This window comes from Pundamilia nyererei, unplaced genomic scaffold (assembly GCF_000239375.1).
Source record: "Pundamilia nyererei isolate P.nyererei 1_Seehausen unplaced genomic scaffold, PunNye1.0 scaffold00051, whole genome shotgun sequence".
NCBI classification, from domain to species: Eukaryota; Metazoa; Chordata; class Actinopteri; order Cichliformes; family Cichlidae; genus Pundamilia; species Pundamilia nyererei.
This window is the reverse complement of record NW_005187452.1, coordinates 2665246-2688226: the sequence shown is the minus strand read 5'-3', so window position 1 is coordinate 2688226 and position 22981 is coordinate 2665246. Positions and strand designations below refer to the sequence as shown.

General features: G+C 41.2%; 2 protein-coding genes across 5 annotated transcripts in view; one reads left to right on the top strand and one right to left on the bottom strand.

Moving 5' to 3' along the window:
* nfatc3a (nuclear factor of activated T cells 3a) overlaps positions 1–15770 on the top strand; it is a 58805-nt gene extending 43035 nt beyond the window's left edge. For both annotated transcript variants that reach the window (XM_005733352.2, XM_005733351.2), the window contains exons 9-10: positions 1993–3069; positions 13160–15770. In XM_005733352.2, the coding sequence (XP_005733409.1) occupies positions 1993–3069; positions 13160–13209 (1127 nt within the window). In that variant the 3' untranslated portion in view covers positions 13210–15770. The remainder of the gene's footprint in view (positions 1–1992; positions 3070–13159) is intronic.
* A 3064-nt stretch (positions 15771–18834) lies between these two features.
* Positions 18835–22981, bottom strand: part of esrp2 (epithelial splicing regulatory protein 2) — a 23442-nt gene continuing 19295 nt past the window's right edge. Inside the window, exons 13-16 of one of the 3 annotated variants that reach the window (XM_005733347.2) lie at positions 22365–22569; positions 22012–22201; positions 20970–21070; positions 20217–20279 (exon numbers count right to left, since the gene is read on the bottom strand). In XM_005733347.2, the coding sequence (XP_005733404.1) occupies positions 20984–21070; positions 22012–22201; positions 22365–22569 (482 nt within the window). In that variant the 3' untranslated portion in view covers positions 20217–20279; positions 20970–20983. Of the gene's footprint in view, positions 20280–20969; positions 21071–21640; positions 21670–22011; positions 22202–22364; positions 22570–22981 lie in introns of those variants that run through there. The other 2 variants (XM_005733349.2, XM_005733350.1) reach the window with 2 other exon arrangements.

The following is a 22981-nucleotide window of genomic DNA, read 5'->3' as shown; positions in this document are numbered from 1 at the left end:
AAATGTTCAGATAATACTGCAGATTGCACGTACTGTTGTAATACTAAATGTCTTGTAGCTTATCAAAGATTTAGTGTTTTTTGACGTTAATAAACATATGTAAAAAGTGTTTGAACATATTTGTAAACACAGATGGGCTTTTTTTAGAGTCTAGATTCATAACGGTTTTTTTTTCTTAATTAAGAAAGTACACAATTACTTCATTTAATATTTTTGCAATGTGAGATAATACTTTAAGCATTATTTGGCATTGCTCCACGCTTGTGTGACACCCCCAAGTTAATGACAAAAGTTTAAAACATCATGTTGCACGCTTCTCCACGGGGGCTTTGCTAACCTCGTTTCTTTCTTTCTCTCTCCAAAGAAAGCATTGCTGTGGTTTAGAGAGGGCTCTTCCACTAACAATAACATTAACACCTGCCAACTGTTTATTTTGTAAAGCTTTCTCAATCCAGAGCCAACCGTTTTTTGTTTTTGTTTTTTTTTCTGACATGCACTGCATTTGCATGATACAGATCTTTTGCTATCCAGGAAACTTTTATTATACATTGAGTGTGAGTTACAGTGTGAAGTGTACTTATTTTTCTTAAAACGTTAAGGAACTCAGTCTTAACGTTTTATTGTTAAAGTTTCTTCAATATTTCAAATCCTTTTTCGGATCAAATTTATGTCTTGTTATTAGATATTGTTATTGTGTTTTTTTTTCCCTCATAAAGCAAGTCAAACTGAAAACATAGTTGGCGGAATATATTGACATGTGAGCATTTTGTGCAACACATCCAAACCCTTACTTTCACCGCAGCAGTGTGTATAATTGTGTTTGTGTGTGTGTGTGTTTATGTGTATAAGCAGCCTTGCCCATCCACCCACCCAGCCTTTCTGTTTGCAAGCACGCCCACTCTGCACAGGCAGTTCCTGTTTTCCCCGTTGACAGATTAGTTCAGCCAATTACAGCAGAGTAGAATAACCCTGCTCAGTCAGTCAAGATGGGTCGCTGACACCGCTAGTGTCACCACGGACACCGCCTCCTTTATTGTGGCAAAAATAGAAAAAAGAAATCTGCTAATCAGTCGGTTTCATGTTTCATCGTGGGCTGCTGCAGAGGCCCTGGCCCAATTTAAGAATGTGTTCTGAGAAAACTTGGAGAAAAACTGATGAACAAATAACCTTTGTTTCTGTTTTGGTTTTTGAAATCGCTGCATTGTCATTCAGGTAACGGGGATAAACCTCACGTATTTGGACGAAATTTTTTATAAATTTCGGAAAATAAAAGATGAAAACATCTTGAGCTTATTCATATACTGTTTATATTTGTATTCCCTGGCTCCTTTTCAAGCCATTTCAAGTTTAAAAGCACCGTTACTGTGCCTCTTGCCTTTTAATCCCAGAAAGTGATTAAAAGCACAGTCAGTGAACTCGTTGGTTCTGTTGGTCTGATCCGGGCTGGGGGGCATTCAGCTCTTCTTCCCACACAACACTTCACATGATGGCAGCCAGACTGACAACATATGCTCTCTCTCTGATTCTCTCTCTGAGCTAGATAAAAATAAAACTCACTGTCACTAGGCACCAGATTGGGAAATAGGTTACTGATTGGCATAGCAGTGCTCTAAGCTGTCACAGTAAAAGGAAATGGCCCCATTTAGTATAAAAAATTTGGGAGGCTTTTTTTTTTTTTTAAATTTTATATAGCTTTAAGGGTCTTTTAGTCTACTTTCAGCCTTAAACCACAATTCTGAGGAAACTAGTGGGACCTGAAAATGTGGAAAAACTTAAAAATGCAACTCACTTTTGTAGCTGGTTTAGGTCCTTGGACTACTGTACCCGAAGCAAAAATAGCAGTGATATTGTTGATACGGCAACACTCTGGCTTGATAAATGCATATATTGCTTTTATCTATGTTCTTGCTGTGTTTGGTTGGCAGACATGACTGACTGTGTGATTTTTCTCATTTCCCTTCCTCCTGTCTGTGTGTACCTCTGTCCCTTTAGTTATGGTTAAACAGGAGCACAGAGACGAGCTGGACCTTCCTGCGGTACCTCCTATTTCCATGCCCCGGGCACCTGCTGGCAGTCTGGTGCGCACCCAGCTGCCTTCTCCTGAGCTGGGCCACCCATCGGATAACCTTCTGTCCAGCTCCCCTCACGGCCTGGCCACGGGCTCCGGACCTGGCCTGCTACCCGTGCAGACCCCCTGCCCCTCCCTGGGCTCCCCATCTTTCCAGCACCTGCCCCAGCTCCAGGGTCGCATTTTGCATCACCCCCCTGCAGACTGCCAAATGACGTATCACCCGAACTCTGCTCCCCTTTCTGTTCCTCCTCATTCTTCCTACCAGCCCATGCAGCACAGTCATGGTCACAGCCTGCCCTTCAACGGCCAGCCCAGCCTTTCTCCTCAGGGCTATGAGAGGATGCCATTTCAGCAGAGCCCCAGTGCAACATCACACCCAATGGGCATGGGAATGTTGTACCCCTCCTCCCCTTGTTCCTCACCAACCGCTCCATCCTCTTCAACAACCAACCCCATTGAGGGTTCCCCACAGAGCCAGCAACCCCTCTTTCCTCCCTCATGCTCACATCTCCAAACGCTGGGAAGCTATCACTGCTCTCCCACCCAGGTGCCCTCCCCAGGTGGACACCCCCTAACAGGGCAGCACTCCACACCACTGCAAAGGGCCATGGGCTATCACCCAGTTAGTCAAAGATCAGCATCATGTCCCACAACGTCCAGCGCCCCTCCTCCAAGGATGGTCCCCTCTCCCCACTCTGGGCCTTCTTCTCCTCAGCTCCACTCATTGCCGTACCAGTCTCCCACCTCATCTTCACCCACCTCAGGCGGCAGCCCTCTGGGGCCACTCCAACAGCAACATTCAGGACAACTTTCTCCCCAGGCTACAAGCCCAGTCATGACTAGCCTTTCTCCAGCAGGAGTGGGGCCTCTGGTTCATCCTCTAAGCCCTCAGGGGCCCTTCCAATCAGATGGGGAGAGGCTGAGTATTAAACAGGAGCCAGAGGACAGGGAGCCCACCTTCCGCTCCATTGGCTTACAGGACATCACACTGGATGATGGTGAGATGTATGACCTTATATTCTTAAAACATTTCCTGTGGGTTTAGTTTTTATTGCCTAGGCTCAGTGGCTACCTTGTATTTTAATAAACAGTGAAATACGTGTAACCTTTGGGAGAAAGTTCAATGTTTAGAACTAGCTGCCTTTACAATTTTAACTGTCATTACGTAAAAAGAAAGAGCTGAACTCATTCAAATTTGACTGTCTTTTAGAAGTAACACAAAACAGACAAAGCAATCTGGAATAAAAATTAAAGGTTGATGGAGTAATAGTGTAAAAATAGTAATTTCTATTTTTTTTAAATTATTATTATTATTTTAACCATGCTTCTTTCTCTCTGCAACCCTGTTTTGTTCTGTGTGTAACTATGCGTCTTTGACTCTCACTCAGTTTTCTGTCAGTCCAGCCTTCAACTCTCATTATCACATTTTCCTATCCTTTTACACAAGATATTTAGAGCACAACCATCTGTGATCAATCTCATTTTCAGTCTGAAACAAGGGACCGCTCAGGGATTAAATTTACCCTACAATATGTGACGCACAAGATAAATTTGTACCTGATGATGTAAAACAATACACAGCACCAGTTGTTATATTTTCAAGAGGCTGAAACCTTGATGCCTGATAACAGTGATAGTGTTTCATCTGTCACTGCAGTGCACAGTTGTGTACACAGGTTCATTACTGAGGGGTCTTGTGACTTCGTATTGGGTAACATAGACACAATAAGACTGATAGCTGTAGTATCGTATTAAAGGGTCTAATTGTGGACTGCAGAGCTTCTGTATCTGTGGCAGCAGTTTGGAGATTAATTACATTTTGAATGTTTTGGCTTCTTGGAGCTGAAGGCAGGGAGAGGATTGCATCATTTTGTGCTACTTGCAAAGACTGTGGCTGGAACACGACTACGTTTGTGTGCTGCTGCAGTAATTACATCCTGTGTGTGCTTGTGTGTACTTGAGCGTGTGTGTACCTGCGCTAACAACTCTAATTAGCATGCTCAGAAGAACTTGTTGACTTAACAATTGACCATGAAGTCAGCACATGCATTTAGCACCTTTTTTTTTCTCTCTCATCCATGAACTTCTCATCCTAAAATATGTTAATCCACACCGTTCTAAGTCACCTACCTCCTTATCTGTAGGTTGTGTTACCACTACTGACATATTCAAATGAGAGTTCTGAAGATTTAGGGTTAATAAGTAGCCTGGCAAGGCTATGTAAGGGAAGTGTGATACTGCGTTCTAGAAAGGGTCAGTCTCATTAACACAGCACTGCTCGCAGTAAGTCGTGTGAACATCTGGTGGCGTTCTATAGTGCATAAAACTTAAGAATACATATAGCTATTCCCTTTTCACAGCCTCATTCATGTGCACACATGAAGTCTGTTTAGCTGCTTTTTTTTTCTTCATGAAACTTTAGCGCAGTTTTATTCAGCCTCTGCCCCTGTCAAACACGGAGACACAGTCACTTTGAAAGTAGCTGCCTGTACTCAATCTCTTATTTGAAAAAAAGTGTGAGAAAAGTTTGTGAGTGACACAGTTCAGACGGGAATGTAAGCTCTCCCTTTGAGCCTGTGGCTAAAAATAGCTTTCTGTGCCAGCCCAGCTCTGTAGGCCATGTTTTGAAGTAGAAATGTGGAGTTTTTACCCGGCTCTGAGTTTTAGGAGGTCGCAGCACACTCTCTTAAGTAGACCACATACACCCCAGTTTGGCAGACAGGCAGATCAGGATGAACACAAATTTTACCACAAGGGTTTATGAATTCATGAAGCGTGGCGATAAACCTGCATTCTGGTTTCATAATTTGAAAAAAAAATATCTAAAATTATGACTTTTGAACACTTGTACATAATTATCATTTGTTTTCTGATAAAATGCATCTTGTGTTTAGAAGAGTTTGTTCTCAGACTGGTTTAATATAGACTCACTGTTTTTGCATGGATGTCCATCACACTTAAGCTCAACTTTTGCTGCACTACCATAGACTGAAGTCGGCGATAGAAGAGGGAATACAAATGTGTAGAAAACTGCTCTGATTAGCAAGCAGATGGCACTTGTGACGCACACCATAGCACACGCGAGATGTGTGTCTTGGTGCGTGTGTTAGGGAGAGATTGTGTGTATTGTGTTTGTGTGCATCTTTTTGATATTGTGTGTGTGTGTGTGTGCGTGCGTGCCTGCCTGCCTGCCTGCCTGCCTGCCCGTACAGAGCAGGAGACACAGGAGGTGAGAAGACAGACTGACAGACAGATGGACAGACAAGTCCTGAATCCAAACCCACTGCAGGGTCACTCAACTGAGACGTTCAATCTGAAATGTTCTTGGAATCTGAAATTAAATTGAAGTGTAAACTGAATAATTTAATGATTATGTACAATGTGTAATGCACATTTGAAATTTTCATTCCTGTCTAAACACAGAAGTGTATTTTTGGAGAAACAGCACTTAAGATGTATATAAAAATTACATAGATAATAATTGCTTCTTTGTGATACAGGGGCAGCCATGCTTTATTTTTATTAGGCTTTGCAGTGAAAGACCATAAGCCACAAAAGCAAAGAAGTATCTTCTCAATGTAAAAGCAACAAGAGATTTAACAGAGTGTTTCTAAAATGTGGAGCTTTTCTACTGCTTTGATATCTGAATCAAAACAGAACAGAATATAATTGGGTGGTGTCTTAATGGAAAATGATCAAAGACACCGTTTTTTATAACAAATTTGGTGTATAGAGCAAGATTTATCAGAACTTTAACCAGAAAATGAATTATAGTTTCCATTTAGGTGTCGTATACGTGATTAATAGGTTAATAGGTTTATAATCCGTGAGATTGTCAGGCAGGTTTTCCAAGCATCTATAGATACACGTTTGTTTGGTGACTGTATGAGCATGGTAGCGGCTTAAAGAATGCATAGTGGTCATGGTGACAGAGTCTGAAGCTGTTTTGCTGCCAACCTGTGCACTTAACTAATTAATCTGCACGTGACTGTCTTTATGTTTGCAGAGCACAGCTGGGAAAGAATAGCATGTGTGTTATTGGCTTTGTTTGCATGTGAGCAGTTGCTGTAGTGTCGACACTGCACGCAGCGTGTGTCCACAACAAAGCCGGTCTTTTGTCTGCGCTGCCCTGCCCAATTTCATAGCTGCCCCAAACTGTGAGCTATGGCTTTGAGGGTTAATATTAGGCAGAGCCCTGCTGCTTGCACTCCTCGAGGCAGAGACACTGGCACAGTAAAGACACAGAAACATGCACATTGAGCGACACGTATCATCCTGTGGATGTCATCAAATATGCCAGGCAGTGTCCATCTTTAAATATATGTTTTTATTGTTCTGTTTTTCTGTGTTTACAAGGAAAGAGACTACATACAAATGAAAAAGTTTCACCAGCTGTTGCTAAAAGGACAAAAAGCATTTTGTGGTGGAAGAAAAATCTTCACGTTGGGAGATTTAGTTTTTATTTTTTTGCTCCATCTTTGTTGGTCCACACAGATTTATCTGCTAAGCAACATTTTTGCACTAAAAAATGTTCTTGCTCGTTATCTAAAGAGCACCACTAATCTCTTCTTCTATGTTCAGTGTGATGGTGAATGCAACACTAGGTTGGCTTAGCTTAGCTTTCATAATAGAGTTGGGTTATGGAGCAGCTAGACTGTCTATACCATTATGTGACAAAATCCACCCACCAGCTCAGTAGTGCTGCTTCACACATGCATACAGAGTTTACAGAGTTCAGTTACTGGGCCACTTCATGAAGTCTGCACTTAATGTCCAAATGAAAGTGATACTTGTTTCTTTAACAGAAAGATAATCTGCTGTTAAGTCATGTGTGAAGGTGCTAGCAGATGGATTACTTTCACAGAAAACAATTTTTTCCCGTTTCCAGTCTTTGTGAATTCACCAGCTGTTGTAGTTTCATATTAGCAGACAGAAATAATTTGGTATGTACCAGGTAATGAGAGGCATGTTATAATGCCACCGAAACCAACGACTTCCCATTTTGCTTATCTCTAAATGATAAACTGTCATTTGTTTATTTAAAGTCATTTTATGATGTGCATCCTGCAAATGATGTGTGCACCATGAATGCTACAAATAGCTGAGAACTGGAAAGTTTGTAATTAAAAAAAAAAAAAAGTGGTGAACTGGCCACTGACCAAGTAATCCAAAAAGACTGTTTCTCAGCAGTTGGCCCTCCAAGGGGGGGAAAGCCAGTAAATATTGGATTTTAACTTTGAGAAATACAGCTACAGCTTTCTCTTAAATGAAATTAAACATAAAATTAGACTTTCAAATACCTTTTTGTCTTTGGGTCCTTTTCTAAGCTGTAATTCATTGATATTTTTTCTTGGAATGAAAAGTTAATTTGTAGAGTCGCCATCACAAACAGATTTAAGTCATTTGCAGAACATTATTTTTTTCATGAAAACACAGAAAGAAATTAGTTGTTTTGTGTGACAGTATGAAGTCTCTAACACATTAGAGTTAGAGACTTCATACTGCCATTAGGCAGAAGAATAACACGGATAACCCCAAACTCCTGATTTGCTGGCATAAACGCTGTAAGCAGTGAAAGGAAAATAGATTTCCATTAAATGCCACCGCTGCTCTTTAAAAACAATGGCAAACATTTGCTGGTCTTTTCCCCTCAAACAAGTGGAAAAGGACTTTCTGTGTCATCTTTCCACACAATTAGGGTCTTAAAGAGTTTAATGCAGATGTCTTGGCAGACGCAACCTGGTATGGAGACGGTGCCAGTTGCTGCATTTTTCGTTAGAAGAAGGGAAAGCCTAGAAGTCCCTCTGTGGTAATAAAAGTAGTTTAGCTCGTACGTTGTTTTTTTGTTTTGTTTTGTTTTTTTAAATATGCATATATGATATTATTTAGGAAAGTAGTACTGCTGCTTTTATGGTTAAGGTTTTTTCATTGTTTTTTTTTCTCTGTTGCTTTGTTGACAGTCTGTTTTTTGTGCTCCTAAGCCAGGTAGGGAGCATTGGTGCTCAACTGGAAAATTAATACTAGTCACCACATTTTCATGGTGCACAAGTAAGGACTTGACAGATTGTAGTAAAGCAGTTTTCACTCCCCTTGTAATGCTGTGGAAATGTGTGTTTGCAAGCTTTTGTGTGTGTTTGTGCCCGTGAGCTTTCGGTGAGTCACTTTAGCCTGTTGATGCTACGTTGCCGCTGCATTCCTGTTGGTAGCCAAAATATTACAGGAAAAATAAATTTCTTCTGTTTGTTCTTAAATCTAAAAGATTTCCTGCTTTGCTCCTGAAATATCTTTGGATGTTAGACTTGCTAATGAAAGTATTTGAAGATGTCACTTTTTTTGAAAATTGAAGTGGGGAAAAAAGCTCTAAATCTGTTGTTTTAGTTCAGCTTGCAGCTGGTAGAAAATGACAGTTTAAATGAAGAAAACAAAAAAAACAAAACAATAGTTTATACATTTTATTAGTGGTGTGGGTTTTGGAGATGCCCCCCAAGTGGCCATTCAAACTCCAGTGGTTTCTGTTTTAAAACTGTCTTCCGGTCATCCGCTAAGTGGAACCACAATTCTGTGTCCTCGTTGAAAGGCGAGAGTCTTGCGAATCACTTACCGTTAGATCAAATGGGAAATCCACAGATGATTCACAGAGATGAGTGACTTTGAGAAACTGAGACTTTGTAAAAAGCTTCTCCGGTATGCTCTGTGCCCTCACCCACCCACTCACTCACTCCAGAAGTAAAATTAAAATGAAGCATAAAGGGATCACAGAGAAGCAGCTGAGATGAAGGGTAAATGGAAATAAAAGGGGGGGGAAGACTTTTCCGGAGCAGGCCTGGAAGATTTCAATACCAGTTCTATCAACTGACCGTCTATTTCCAATGTGTGTGATCAGTCAGTGGCTCTTTTACTTAAAGTTTGCTCTCATAGACGAGGCTTTGTGAGGATGTGTGCATGTCATTACAGGGCCCTGCAAGTGGAAACTGTGTGCTTTGATATTCCCTGTTGCAGGCAAACCGAGTCTTGCTTCCCTCTGTTCCCTTTGCGCCAGTATTTTCCATTGTGGCATGTTGTCTTCATTTGCTGGACCAAAGAATCACTCAAACTTTGAGCTATTTGCTTAAGCCGCACTGCCAGGGTAATGTTTTTAATGCCTGGGTCAGGGAATGTTTTTCAGTGTGTCATAAAGAGTTTTGATAATTACCCACTTTCCATTTCGACAGAAGACATGTTTATCGTACTGAATGACCATCTGCCTGTTTCACTTCTGTTTTGCATTTTGGAAATCTTTTCAATATGCCTATGCTTTTGACATGCACTTTAGAAACGTGAGCTAACCCAGTCACAGTGGTCTCCTGCTAGATGTGAAACCTCCTTTCAGGGAAATTTAACAGAGCCCCTGATACCACTTCAATCACAATATGCAAATCTGACAACAAATTCATTTCTCACTTAGCAGTTTATTTCTAAGATTTTAAATCTGCCTGACATTTTGTAGCCACGCTTTTTTTCCCCCTGGGTTTGAGGTAATATCTATAATATTCTGGACCTTCTAGCTCGTTGTGACTCTTACCGAGCCTACGGGCAGACAGTAGTGGTGCTTAACACAAAGAGTTTTCTCTTTCTCCTGCATTCAAAAACAAACTTCTTTCGTATTTGTGCTGGAAACTACACAACAGTGTATTGCTAAAGATTGGATGAGAAAAAAGGTCTGCATGCATGGTGACTGGAAAAATCGTCCTCCCTCTAAGTTAACATCTTTAATCGTGCAACGCAATCGATGATTAAGAGAGGAGGCAGCACTTCATGGGTTTCTTTTGTTCTTTTCAGTCAGTTAAAAGATTTAAATCTGTTAGCTCCCAGAGGATTGAGTGATCTGATTGTAGCCTTTACAAGTAGGAGTAACTGTAGTAATGGTAGTAGGCTGACTGCAGATGTATATTTTGACTAGGGAGCCCCCCTCCCAGTCATCTGCAGAGGATCTCCCTTCGGCTGAGACATTCAGAGCCACAGTTACTACGACAGGCAGCGCTGAATCACTGGTTTTCTGTTGCACCGTCATGAACAATACCAGTAAACCTGAGAAAATACTATGGCATATGAAACTAGTCATAGCTTATGCGCGACTCAAACCTCTGTTTCACTTCTGGTTATTGATGTGTGGAGCTCCAGGTTAAATTGAAGCATAGATTATCTGTTGCTCAGTGATGAGGGAAACGTTTTATTTTTACAGACTGCGATGATTGCTCAGTTGCTTACTGTTGCTTTGGTTTTGGCCTTGTTCTCCTTAGAGATAAGCGTTTTGGTTTACTGACCTGCTAGCTCTAGTTTTTAGTCCACACGTTAGAACTTTTGTTATGAAACTGAAGCTGTTCCAAGTAGTTTGTTGAATTGAATGAGAAGGGAAACAGAAAAGAATCGTAAATGGGCAGAGGTGGAGTAAACTCCTTTTCCGTTGTATGTCTCTTTTGAGATGGAAAATCTCTTCCAAAATAAGTTCTGCTTATTTCCGACGGCCCCACACGAAATTGTCCAAATTTGCATCGAGCGCTGATGTAATATCGAGACCGAAGCCTCATGAAAATATTTCTGAAAGTTCATTTTGGGAAACCTCACTAGAGGGTTGTTGTTTTTTTGTTTGTTTTTTGAAAGAGAGCGAGAACAAATTGAATCGAAATGAGCGGAATAAGTGTAAACTTTAGCTGGGTTTTGTGAATTTTTATGCTAATTCCTTTTTTTTTTTTTTTGTCTCTTCTTACGTATTTATCGGTTGATAGATTAATGTTTGCCTATGCAACAATCTAATCAGTACAGCGGAAAGTGATGAGTTTTTGCAGACGCCCACTTAATGTCGGTCTGTCGCACTTCACACAATGTTGCTCATATTCCTGTGGTATTAGGGCAGATTCACTCCCTTGAATAAACAGAGCTTACCACATAACGCTTTAGCTGTGCAGAAGGCCTGTAAGCGCAACTCTGTAATGTGTACCTCTAATTTGATCCATCAGTGCTCACAGTCATGATTTTTCTTACACACTAAAAGCAATTTAATTACGTTTAGTGTAGTTAAGTGCTATTAAGATATATTCTAAATTTGATCTGGATTAAAAATGCAAGAAGTCAAATGTTAAACCTTTATTGAACTTCATTAAACTGGTGTTACAGAAATAAAAGAAACTCAGTCTATAGCTGTGTCATTTTATCAATGCAGCTGCTGCTCTGGCGGTCCTTTAACAGCTGTAAGATGCAGTTTATTTTGAGCCCAGCTGCAGCACTTGTCTTTCAAAAGGTCACGGCCTTTAAAGGAGATCTGTGGTCCTCCATCAGAGCTTTATTTCACATGAGGAATTATGTGACAAAGCAATGAACCAGTCCACTTGCATGTTATACGTCAAAGTTAGACTGTATGCTCAAAGGTAAATGTTTGCTTTGATAATCACACGGTAGTCTCATAAGTGCGTGGTGTTGCTGTGAGTGTGAGAGTGTGTGCGCGCGTGTGTGTGTGAACATGGTTGACATGGGAAAGGAAGAGCCTCCCACGCTAACAGGATGATGTGAGTGATGGTGGCCAGACACAAAAGCGAACAGCAGAAAACACAAATAAAGTACACCAAGGCACTAAATTGCGCTTCTGGTCCCATGACAGACTGTGACAGACAATCATGTGTTCAATTTGAAAAAATGAACTTGAAGTACTCTTGAGTTTGAGGAGGCGGCGGTGAAGCTGTGAAACAGATATAAAGGTTAACAAAATAAATGTTAAGACTTCTTTGTTTTGCTGAATTTATTAAGGTTGTGTTGCTTTCTTACTCCACTTGTATTACTTTATAGCGTTTATGCGTGTTTGTGTGCGTGTTGTTAAATTTGAATATGGTTTCTTTTTTCTGAAGAAACGCTCTTGGCTGGTTCATTTGCTCATCGATGACTAAGTCGCTCCCTGTCACATATTTTAACTGAGTTACAGTAAAGCATTTGCTTATAAACTTCTCATGAGTGGGGGCTTGATTTTGCACTACAGATGCACATGTGGACAGAGTGGGGTGGAGAAGAGCTGCATTTTGATGGGCATGCACAGACATATCTGCCTTTGAGCGCTGGTGTCACACTGGGCCAGAGGTCTTTGCTACACCCACCCAAACCAGTTTGCCGAGCCTGTCTTCTACACTCTGTGTTTTTGACCTGTCATCGTGTCATTTAAAACACTTAGGGAAACCACATGAAGAAGTCAGAGGACAAAAGGTGAACTCATACATGTTGTAAGAATGGAAAAAAAAAAGAAACATTCACCTCACATTTTCCATAAATTTAAAATAAATGAAAGTGTTCTTACTCTTTCTTTCCTCATGTCTTCCTCACCACGTCAAAGTAAAGCTGATTTACTTCACGGCTGGAGTTTTTACTGGCTCCCTGCTGTGTTTCTTGTGGTCCCAGTGTGAGTTCTGAATGGAGGCAGCAGATGTAAAACAACCATTCAGGCTGGCTGGAAAACAGGCTGAGAAAGACTTGCTTGTTATTTATTTAAAATCAGGCTCTAACTGAGTGTGTTGAGTAATTAACCTCGCTGTGCCTGAGTGCCTCTCCGGGCTCAACAACGTGTTTAACAATAGATTGGTTTTACACAACCTTTTTGCCATGCTTACACACCCCATGAACGGGCCTGAGGAAATGTACTGAACCACCATTAAATCTCTAATGAAGTAATGGACGGCCCCGCTGGTTGGCCAGCTGCACAGGAGTGTGTGTTTATAGGAGTCAATGTGCTGTGCTAACTGCTAACATTTCTTGGACTTGAACACTGTTTAAAATTGGCACATTCAGTGAATGGAATAGTTTCTCTCATTTGCTATGTCAGGAGAGATTATATCTCACGTCAGAGCCATGACTTTGTGACCTTTGTGTTTGCCAGTTTTTTTTTAGAGTATTTTCTTTTTCCATTTTAATCTTTTGGCAGTTTGAATTTGCTATTTTTGTCCTATGAGGAACTCAGGGTGGAACTGCACTGACCTCTGCTGGAAAGAAATGCAAATGTTCTGACAAAATAATATATTTAAAGTTTTGAATATTTATTAATATTTTTTTTCTGTTTGTCTCCCTTCACAGTGAATGAGATCATCGACAGAGACATGTCCCAGTCCCCCAACCAGTCGTAGCTCGGCCCTTGCGCCAATCCCCTGCAACTCGTAAATCCTGCCACTTCCTCACCTCCAGTATGGACCCAGGTGCCGGTCCGGGTGCTGGTCCTGATGGAAGAAGGGGGTTGAAGAGAGACGATTGTTGTCAACGGCTGAATACAGTTGGGAGAGTCTGTTCCAAACCACAAGGATTTGCAAGTTCACCAGCCTGAAGAAGACACTCGTCTGATTTCTTTTAAAACTGTTTGTCCTGTGTAGAGAACTTGATGCTGAACTACACAGATTTAAAAAAAAAAAAGTGAGCGGGAGGATGTTGTAGCCATGCCAAGTTAGAGCCAGGGTAAAAACTGTCAGAGAACAATAAGAAACCGTTAAAAAAAACCTTCTTTTTCTTCAGCTCTTTAATGATCAGGGCTGTCTGTGACCCTTCAAAGCACCCAGTCTTCCTGACCAATCAGTTCTCACCTCTGTGAGTCTTGAGCACTCAACTTTTTTAAGTTTGTCTACAAGAGACAACTTAATGCGCTGTCGTCGCCCTCTCACCAGCATTGACCTTTCTTATGAGAATAAGAGATGCTCAGTAGTGCACAATCACAATGAGCCAGAAGGCTGTGGCAGTGCTCTCAGTGTTGCCAATTTCTCAGGCAACACTCTTAAGCACCAGGGTGCTATAAAATATTCAGGGTTAATTGAACATCAGCAAAAGTGTGGCAGAACAATTAAGAGGTGAAATTGGCTTAATAATGATCATAACACCCATAATTATTTCAGAAAAAGCTTTGCTAGCCAAGCTTTGCTGTCAGGCTGAGTGAGTAAAATTTGCTGTAATGATGATGTCCACTCTTTTTCCCCCCTTCTTTTCCCTCCTGTAAATGATGAAAATATTCAGATTTAGAGGAGCGGGGTCCTGGCAGGTAGAACGAGCTCTTGTGGCACCGGTCTCTTTCGGATCTGCAACATTCCACAACTTTTTGTAATCTTGCAGCCGTGTAGATATCTGTACATTAATTCCCATACACCACCATACCCTAGCTTTTCTTCTCCTTTCTCCTCTGTTTCTCTGCCTTCTTCACATTGAACAAATGCCTTATTACCAGTTAGGAGCTTTCAGTGGTGGCGAAAGCTTTTTGTTTTTGTTGTTTTGCACAGCAGGCTTTAAGTTTAACTGTTTCAGAAACAGATATGGGGCTCGGATTATGCGGATGTGATTTCAGGAATCCCGATGAGGGAGAGTTGGAAGATGCATGAAGACGCAGATTATTTTGGTGTTCGAGAGAAGTTTTTTCATTGGTCCACAGACACAGAGCTTTCTGCCTCTGACACTTCCCCAAATCTCCCAGGGCCCTTTGTGTGCCTTCAGTTTCCTAACAGCAGTCATACTTCTAGTGGTATGAGAGCTGAGGCAGCAATTATGAGAAAGTATTTATGCATAAAAATGTTTATGTATTGCACCCTGTTTAGCAATGAAAGCTGAAATCCAGGACTCCAGAAAACAGGAATCGGATGTATCGGGGGGGTATCCCACATCCCTCTATTAAAAACAATCAGTCTTTGCTGATAACAATCCAAGACTCCTCCTTCATCCAGGATTTATTCATTCCTATTCTTTCTCTCCTCGCAGATGTGCAGTGCCTGTACGGCGGCAATAACAAACCTGAGGAAAGAGCATCTTCAGGCAGGTTTTTAGTCAGATATGTGAACAGACAGGATGTGAACAGACAGATACTGATTTTGATTTGAAGATTTCCACTGGTTTCTGCCTTAAGCTTGACAAGGGTGAGGAGAGCTCAGGAGTGTTTTCTTTAATTATGGTTTGAAGTGAGTTTCCAGGTGAAAATGATTATGCTATGCATTCAGACTCTGCCTAATGCCTTTACATAAGAAAAAAGACAAAAAAGAAAGACCTTGATGCCTGTAGGAGTAGACTCTAGATGTGTTTTAGATTCTTGATTGATTCCGTTAGCATCCTGGATTCGTCCATCAGCCAACCTGCTTTGCCGAGGACGCGGTGCAAGCATCTTAATAGGTTCAGTTCTGAGTGAGTGTGCAGATGAGTGTTTGATGTTCGTACCAAATATGCTGTACAGAAGACAGGAATCTTAAGAGTCCTACTTTCAACAAGAGAAGCACACACATGTATTTTAGGCTATGCAAATTGTAACAACAGCAAATGTGAGATATGATGTTATATATGAGAAAGGAGATTATAAAATAGGTGTAAAGTCGCTTATGAACTTCACAGAGAAAAAAAACTGAACCTTCAGATAGTGCGAGTATCATGTCACTATGTAAACTATTAGAATGCCTTAACTCTTGTTTGAAAACCAGTTTTCAGTGTGTCTGTATGCTGTTCTGGGTTGTTGTTATTTTTCTATGCGTAAGACATAAGTCGGTAACTATTATTGTTATTTTTGTTTGATTTTTTTTTAGGGGGAATTGTGGACTTTAGGGGTGGGGTGGGAGGAAAAAGATGTTTTGGGCTTTTTTTGCATAAAGCTGGTCCTGCAGTTTGAAAGACGCGAGTCTACAAAAAAACACAAAATAAAACAAACAAAACAAGCAAAAAAAACCCATAAAATTTAAAAAAAAATATATGTAATAAAAAAACTAAAAAGAAGCAAAACCAGCATTGACAGTAAACTCTGGCTGCTGCCCTCGTCTGTCATAACCAAAGACCGAACAATATGTTCCCACTTTACATAATAGTAAAGCAACAGAGACTGTACAACTCTATTTTTGATACTTTGAAATGGATGTCATTCCTAAAAAAGGTGGGGACATGAGCGTCTCATTTAATAATAAGGGAAATACAGGTTTAGCTTATGTTTACCAAGCCTTGTATTGTCATTTCTTGTATATTTTGTATGTTTCAATTTTTGTAATTTTTAAGACTGCAGTGCTTTTTGAAATTATTCAAAGGGAATAATACCTTGCATCATACTGTAGACTCTAGTGTATGTCAATAAAACCAAAAGCTCAGCCATGGCTTTGCATCACCTCACTTTTTTCATCGATCTCTCTGAGATACAACTTTATTTTATACAACTTGTCTTTATATTTTGCAAAGTTAATGGTAAATGGGTGAAGTGATTTTATTAATATTCATAAACATTATTCGTAAACATAACTGGAAGTTCAATATATAAGTCAAAAACACAGTTTGTACAGTTCCAGTGGGCTTAAACATCAGTGTTTTGATATTAGTTTTGTTTATTTAGCACTCTTAGGCAAGCTTCCCATCCCTCCACTCAGACCATTTCTGATGAAGCTTCAGTGAACGTAGGTGGATGAACTGAAGAACCAGATTAATCTCTCAGCTCCTGCATCAGGTCTTGGGATTTCCTCCTTCTGAAAGGACATGCCTTTCAGAGATACTGCTCATCTCCTGTTGATAGTTTTTTTTTTTTGTTTTGCGGTTTGACACAGGCTTTTTTCAGGTATCCAGTTTAGACACAACACTGGTTCATCTGGGTTAGGTTGCTTTTGTTGTCTCGAATGATTCATAGGTGAGTGTTAAGCGGCTTAACAAAGAAAACATTCACGTGAAACTGGTCAGGTACAAGTACCAGACTGAAAATACGTGAAAAAAGCAGAAACTTTGAAAGCCAGAAGAACTACTAAAGACTATTTTAAGAAATGATTGTCTGACAAACTATAAAGAAATAAGGGGTGGCTCAAGACTTTTACACAGCAGCCTACTGTACTTGATAAATAAAAGGAAACACATATGAACATCTTATCTTACTTTTTTTTACCCAGACCAGCTGCTGATAACTCAGTTGTCTGGTGATCAGCATCGATTTTCAGCAGGATCGGCTCGTCTCTTTTTGAGTCTCCTCTTGTAAACTTGAGTCGATGTCTTGAGCTGTAATCATAAAGCGTTAATGTCCGTATTTGAAATCGCAGACTGGGTTTTACATTCGCTAATAAACTAATTTCCCGTCTGTGAGGATCTGCACGTTCACTCTGCAAAGGTCGTGGAAGCATCAAAGCAATTACTCAGTTTTCCGGGATCTATTAAAACATGTGTACTCATTTTTTTGTAGCACGTGGAGGGTTTTGTTTCCCGGATGCAAAACTGATCCGGAACTGTGACTTGTAGCGGTACCAGTTGGATTGGACGGGCACTGATGTGGTTGCAAAGCCGAAGTCTCGTGTCCCGGACTTTCTCTGAAACCATTATAGTTTTTGTTTTGCTTTTTTTCCAGTTTCTTTTTTTAATATCATAAAATACCTTCTGGAGTCTGGTCTCTGCACTGAGCAGATGTGCATTTATTTGCGTACTTATTTATTTTAGCATTTTTCGAATCGCCTTTAATTTCAGTGATCAGAAAGAGTGCAGGTTCAGCCGCAAATGTCCCCACTTTCCCCGAAATTAAACTTTGCCACTTTTGCTGCTGCTGCAGAGACTGATTCTTTGTGGCGTCTCTCTCTACAGTTGTTCCACTCACGCTGTGCCAAAGATGTCCCGAAATTAAACTGAAGAAGGAAACGCATTTCAGTTGTGGTTATGTGTCCGTCTACGTACGCGTTTCCTTTTGCTCTGACACCTTTGAACCTCTGAATTTCGGTTCCCAGAACTACGTGAAAAATTGAAACCGTTCTTTGGCGCCATCTACTGAAACGTTAACGTGCTGCAGCTGGCGGTAGCGCTCACATCTAGAATTAGTTGGTTTTTTTTTTTGTTTTTTTATCTGCTCTTAATTTGAAATAAGTCTAGATCCAACAGGTCGCCTGTTGGGTTGTTTCTTTTGAGAATCTCTGATGTCCACGCTTGGCTTGCTCTACAATTCAACAGGACTTTGTTGCTTATTTACAGACATTCTTTTGACCGCTTCAGCTGTTACAGGTAATCAACCCATCTAGTCTTAAGGGTAGGGTTGGGCTTGTTTTACTGTGTTTTAATGGCACATTTTCAAAGAATAGATCCTTTCAATCTTCTTCTGCTTATCTAGTTATCAATTCCCTGGACAGGTAACCAGTCTATCACAGAGGTAAGGCAGAGATTCATGCCCACATTCACACCTATTTTTGGACTGTGGAGGAACCCACTTAGACATGGGGAGAACATGCAAACTGCACACAAAGGCCACAGACTAGATTCAATCCCATGACATGACAGCGTTACAGTGGCCGCAGGTTTGTCGGCTACACATCCGCAATGCGAATCTTCCACCATCTTTGTGATGTTCCACCATCACAAAGATGCTCTATTGGATTGAAATATGGGGATTAGGATTGTGGAGCTTTATGACACCAACACAGGTGGTCATCTTGACCTTATATGCACAATTGGAGTGAGTTGCTACCATTTGATTGGCTAATTAGATAACATTTATAGGCAGGTAAACAAGTGGACCTAACAAGATGGCCTCTTACTTTAACCCCTGGAGAGTCTTGGGTCGATTTGTGGCTCTAGGTCCGATAGTGTATGCATTTTTCTAAGACCCTCCAGGGGTTAAGTGATAATCCAAATGCCTCTAGGTGGGTTGATAGTAGCCTAAAATATGTTGAGGTTGAAATACATCACTCATCAGCATTTTGAGAAAAAAAACAAACAAAACCCAAAACAAACACCAGGAGTAGAAGTTACTAGAAATCAGTTTTTTGCATTTGTCTCTAAATAAGAACAACTAACACAGATCATTGTCAACACTTTTTATTCTTTACAGTCTATACATAGATCTAAATTCAGGCAAGTCTCAAACTTGCTACAAAAAGAAATATCTCCTCTGCCACCAGAGGTTGCCCTAGCCTCTTTTGGGCCAGTATAGCACTCTGGGTGATGTAGGCGCAGTAAAGGTGAAAAACTAAGTGAGCTGTCAGAGGGCCTGCCACAGGAAAAACTCGTGCAGCTTTACACAGTACTCTGATAGGAATTAAAGCATGCTACAGACAGACATAAATATTCTGGAGACAAGAACAAAAGACATACAGTAGCTAATTATAAACAACTTTAGGAAACACATGTTCATTTGATAACAAAATCTTAGTTTTTGTAAAGAAATGACATTAATAAAAATATAATTATTTTATTGTGCTACTCTGTTAAAGACACTCAGTTCTTCAAGTCTGACTGAAGCAAAAAGAAATCTGTAGTGCTTGGAAAAAGTCTAAATAGGATGACAGTATGTTGTACATAAATGTTTTTTTTTTAATAGAAAACAGTTGTGCATTAGTTGCTCCTGTTGCACAGCTGTGTATAAACTAGTAGTCCCTGAAGCTCAAAGTTATGTCAAATTAATTCATGACAGTTTACAAGTACAAGTGTACAGTTATACTCTCTTTCAGTAGTCTAAGTCACACTTTATGGCTTTTTCTCTTTTCAGTGTTACAAATACACTGCTGCAGGCCACCAGATAATAAACAAAAGCCTACGCATGCACGCAGCTGTGCTTGCACAGAGCGAACACACAGGAAATCCCACACTGCTGCAAAGTGAAAATTTAGAAATATACATAAATGACTGTGTGTAGAAGTTGGTTGTTTTTGTATTTTGTTTTTGTTTGGTTTTTTACAACCTCAAGCATTCCAGGATGAACATCTGTACAGTTTTATGGGGAACACATGCAGTGTGCATTTAAATGATCATCCACATTTAGGTTTGTCCACACTCCTTACTCTCTCTTCTCCACAACCAGCTATTACAGTTGGTGCAAACACATAGAAATGCTATACATGACATCCACAAAGTGACATGAACCTGAAAATCTGAGCGTAAGTAGATGCTCAAATTCCAACAGCAGCTTCAGGAGTGCCAGTACCAGTAGTGTCAGGTGTGAAAAGCAGATCGTGGAAAAATGAGAGGAGCAATAGCTGTTTGACAGAGTATCGGAATAACCGGAGGTTGAAGAGGTGTTTGCAGGAGAGTGCTCTTTGGTGGGATGCTAAATTGAGCGAGGTGGAAGGAGATGGAGGGCTAGTGGTCAGTTACAGAAGGCCAAGTGGACCTGCTGCCCATAGAAGGGGTGGTTGGAGCGCTCGGCTACAGCCTGCCTGGCGATCTCCTCACTGGGGAAGGTGATCAAGGCCTCGCCGCTGCATTGCCCACTGAAGTTATACAAGATGAGAACGGCGTCTGGCTGAAGCTGCAGGGGGGAAAAAAGTGATGAAGTCAGTAAGTGTATTTTTAATGTAACTGGAGCATAAAAACACCAGGGGGAGCCCACAAAGCAGAGGAGGAATAATGCACTGGGAAAAGACCATCTCATCAAACCGGTCCAGTCAGAAAGCAACCAAAAGTTTGAAGAGAGAAGCAGAGCACATGCTGTTCTCAGAGACCTGAAACCCACAAGGCAGGTTTAGATGCAACACAATCATTGGTTAGTTTGCATGCATTCGGATCCTGCACCAAAATCCGCTCAATGCAACAAAGGAGCTTGCATTCCTTCAGACATGCAGGTATGTATCAATCCACTGATCACAACAGCAGTGACAGCAGCAACAATCCATGAAGCTTTATCAATCACATGTCACAGCATTACAAAGGGAGACAGTCATAACATTTTCTTTTGTGAATACAGCCAAAAGTAATGATTGACAGCATGAAATAGACTGGATCACTTTAACAGTGCAGAATCATGATCAGCTCCTACTGCAATTTATACATCAGTGATTCAAAGTCTAAATACTGTCTTGGAAGTACTTGTTGACAATTTTAAAGCTAGTAGCCATTTGTATCTGATGTCGTGCGACGGCCAAAACAGTAAGATGTTAGTCAAGTCTAGGACATGCACTCTCCCTCCACTCCGCTGCTCTAGTCCGGAGGCTCTTCTTACCTTGGGGCGAGTCCCTAAAGACAGAGCCATTCTTTGGGCTGAATCAGACTCCTGGCCTGTTCGCTCATCTGAACCACGCCGCTGTACTCGTCAGGGGCGTACTACAGATACAGCATAATGACGGACACACAGTCAGGGTGGGACCCCTCCACATTGTTTCACACATGGCAGTACACAGTTTTGGGAAAAATATGTTACATGTTATTTGAAGGAGGAAAAACAAAGCACACACACACGCCTGAGTAGGTGTCATTTTAACTACAGAGTGTTTAGTGAGGGGAGTGTGTGGTAAAGGATACCAGTGGTGGTATGGGAATAGTTTTCTCACCCAGGACCAGTGTGAGAGTAGCTATTGTAGCCAGAAAAACACACTCCAACAGGGATACAATTGCAATGGTTCAGCCAACAGTCACACACACACGCACACGCACACGCACACGCACCTGCTACTTCCAACAATCTTGAGTGTGCAACTCAAAACAAGTTTATTTTTCTGAACCTGATATTTGCACAGATTTATAAAACACATGAACCATGAAGACCAAAAGCAGACCGCAGATTTTTGCCCCAACAACAGCAGCAACAACAACCACCCTATGACACCTCAGACCCCACCCCTCTCCCTCCCCATCTTGGGAAATGTCTGATGCCACACCTATCAGTGTTCATACCTGCTTCAGGGGACTCCACCTAACTTGGACTGGCGGCATTAGACACGGGAAGCAAACAGGAGGGGGAAGAGCACAAGTGCACACATGTCCCTTTAATTGAGTAGTACTATAGTGTAATTTTGCAATAAAAACACAGAAGTAAATGCGCCGAATGGTTCAACAGTTAGAAACTTTCACGTGGCACTCACCCACTGTGGGAAGAGTAACTACCAAATTATTGCAAGAAACTGACAACAATTATCCTGTCACTATTCAAGGCGTTATCTCAAAAGCTTGATACATCCAAATACTAGACAAAGCTTTTCAAGTATATGGCTCCACATTTCCTGTGAATTAAAACATGCTTTCATTTCAGAGTTCCATGTACTGACCTGGTATCCCTGGAAAAAGCTGAGGATGTCCTTGACTCCAGTATTGTAGGGCAGACCCTGCATCCTGACCAGGGCACCATGCTGGGGTAATACAGGAGAGGCGGCAGCTGCAGCATGGTGGGGCTGAGCTGCAACTGCCACTGCAGGTGAAGCTGCAAAGTAGCCAACTGTGGAGGGAGACACTGGAGGGCTGGAGAGCAAATGGGAATAAGTGGAAAAGCAAAGTTATGATGAATACTAAAATTGCCACCTCACAGTTGTATTCTTCTGCCAGCCTGTGATGCTGCAGTTTAACCTTTGACCTTTATCAGTTTGTCACATTCGACATGTGCTTTAGATCACAATGTACTTACCTGGGGTAATAGGCAGTGTAGTTCATGTTCATGTTCATATAGAGATGTGGCTGAGGGGGGTAGTATGCCAGAGTGTGAGCAGGGCTGTGTGCGGTGGTCTGAGGAGGTCTGGGAGCGGCAAGCAGGGGAGGCTGGTAGAGGGCAGCTTCAGAGAGAATGGCAGGTGGAGTGGGGAATGCAGCATAGGCAGTGGGGGGAGACAGACCTACAGAAAGAGACAGAGGTATGCATGTGTAAGGTGTGTGTACAGTCCGCCACAAGTAAAGTGCTGTCAAGCATATGAATCAACTGAGCATGCTGCACGACTGTCTCTGGATAAACTGCAGAAGCTGTCATAAACATGTCACAACACATTCCTACGGTTGACAAACTTAGGACTGCAAAATTGTGTTAGATGTCAGCGTTCAAACGGCTCTGAAAGGTAAAATAAATCAGACTAAGAAACAAATGTAGAGCAGCTGCTGCACACAAAAAGGAAACAATGGCCTTTTTGAGTAGAGCATTTCACATACTGCACCTTTAAGGTAGTCAAACATGTAGGGATGCACTGATTATAACCCAACTATAAAACTAAAACCATAACTATAAAAATAAGATCTAGGCCAGAAAAAAAAAAA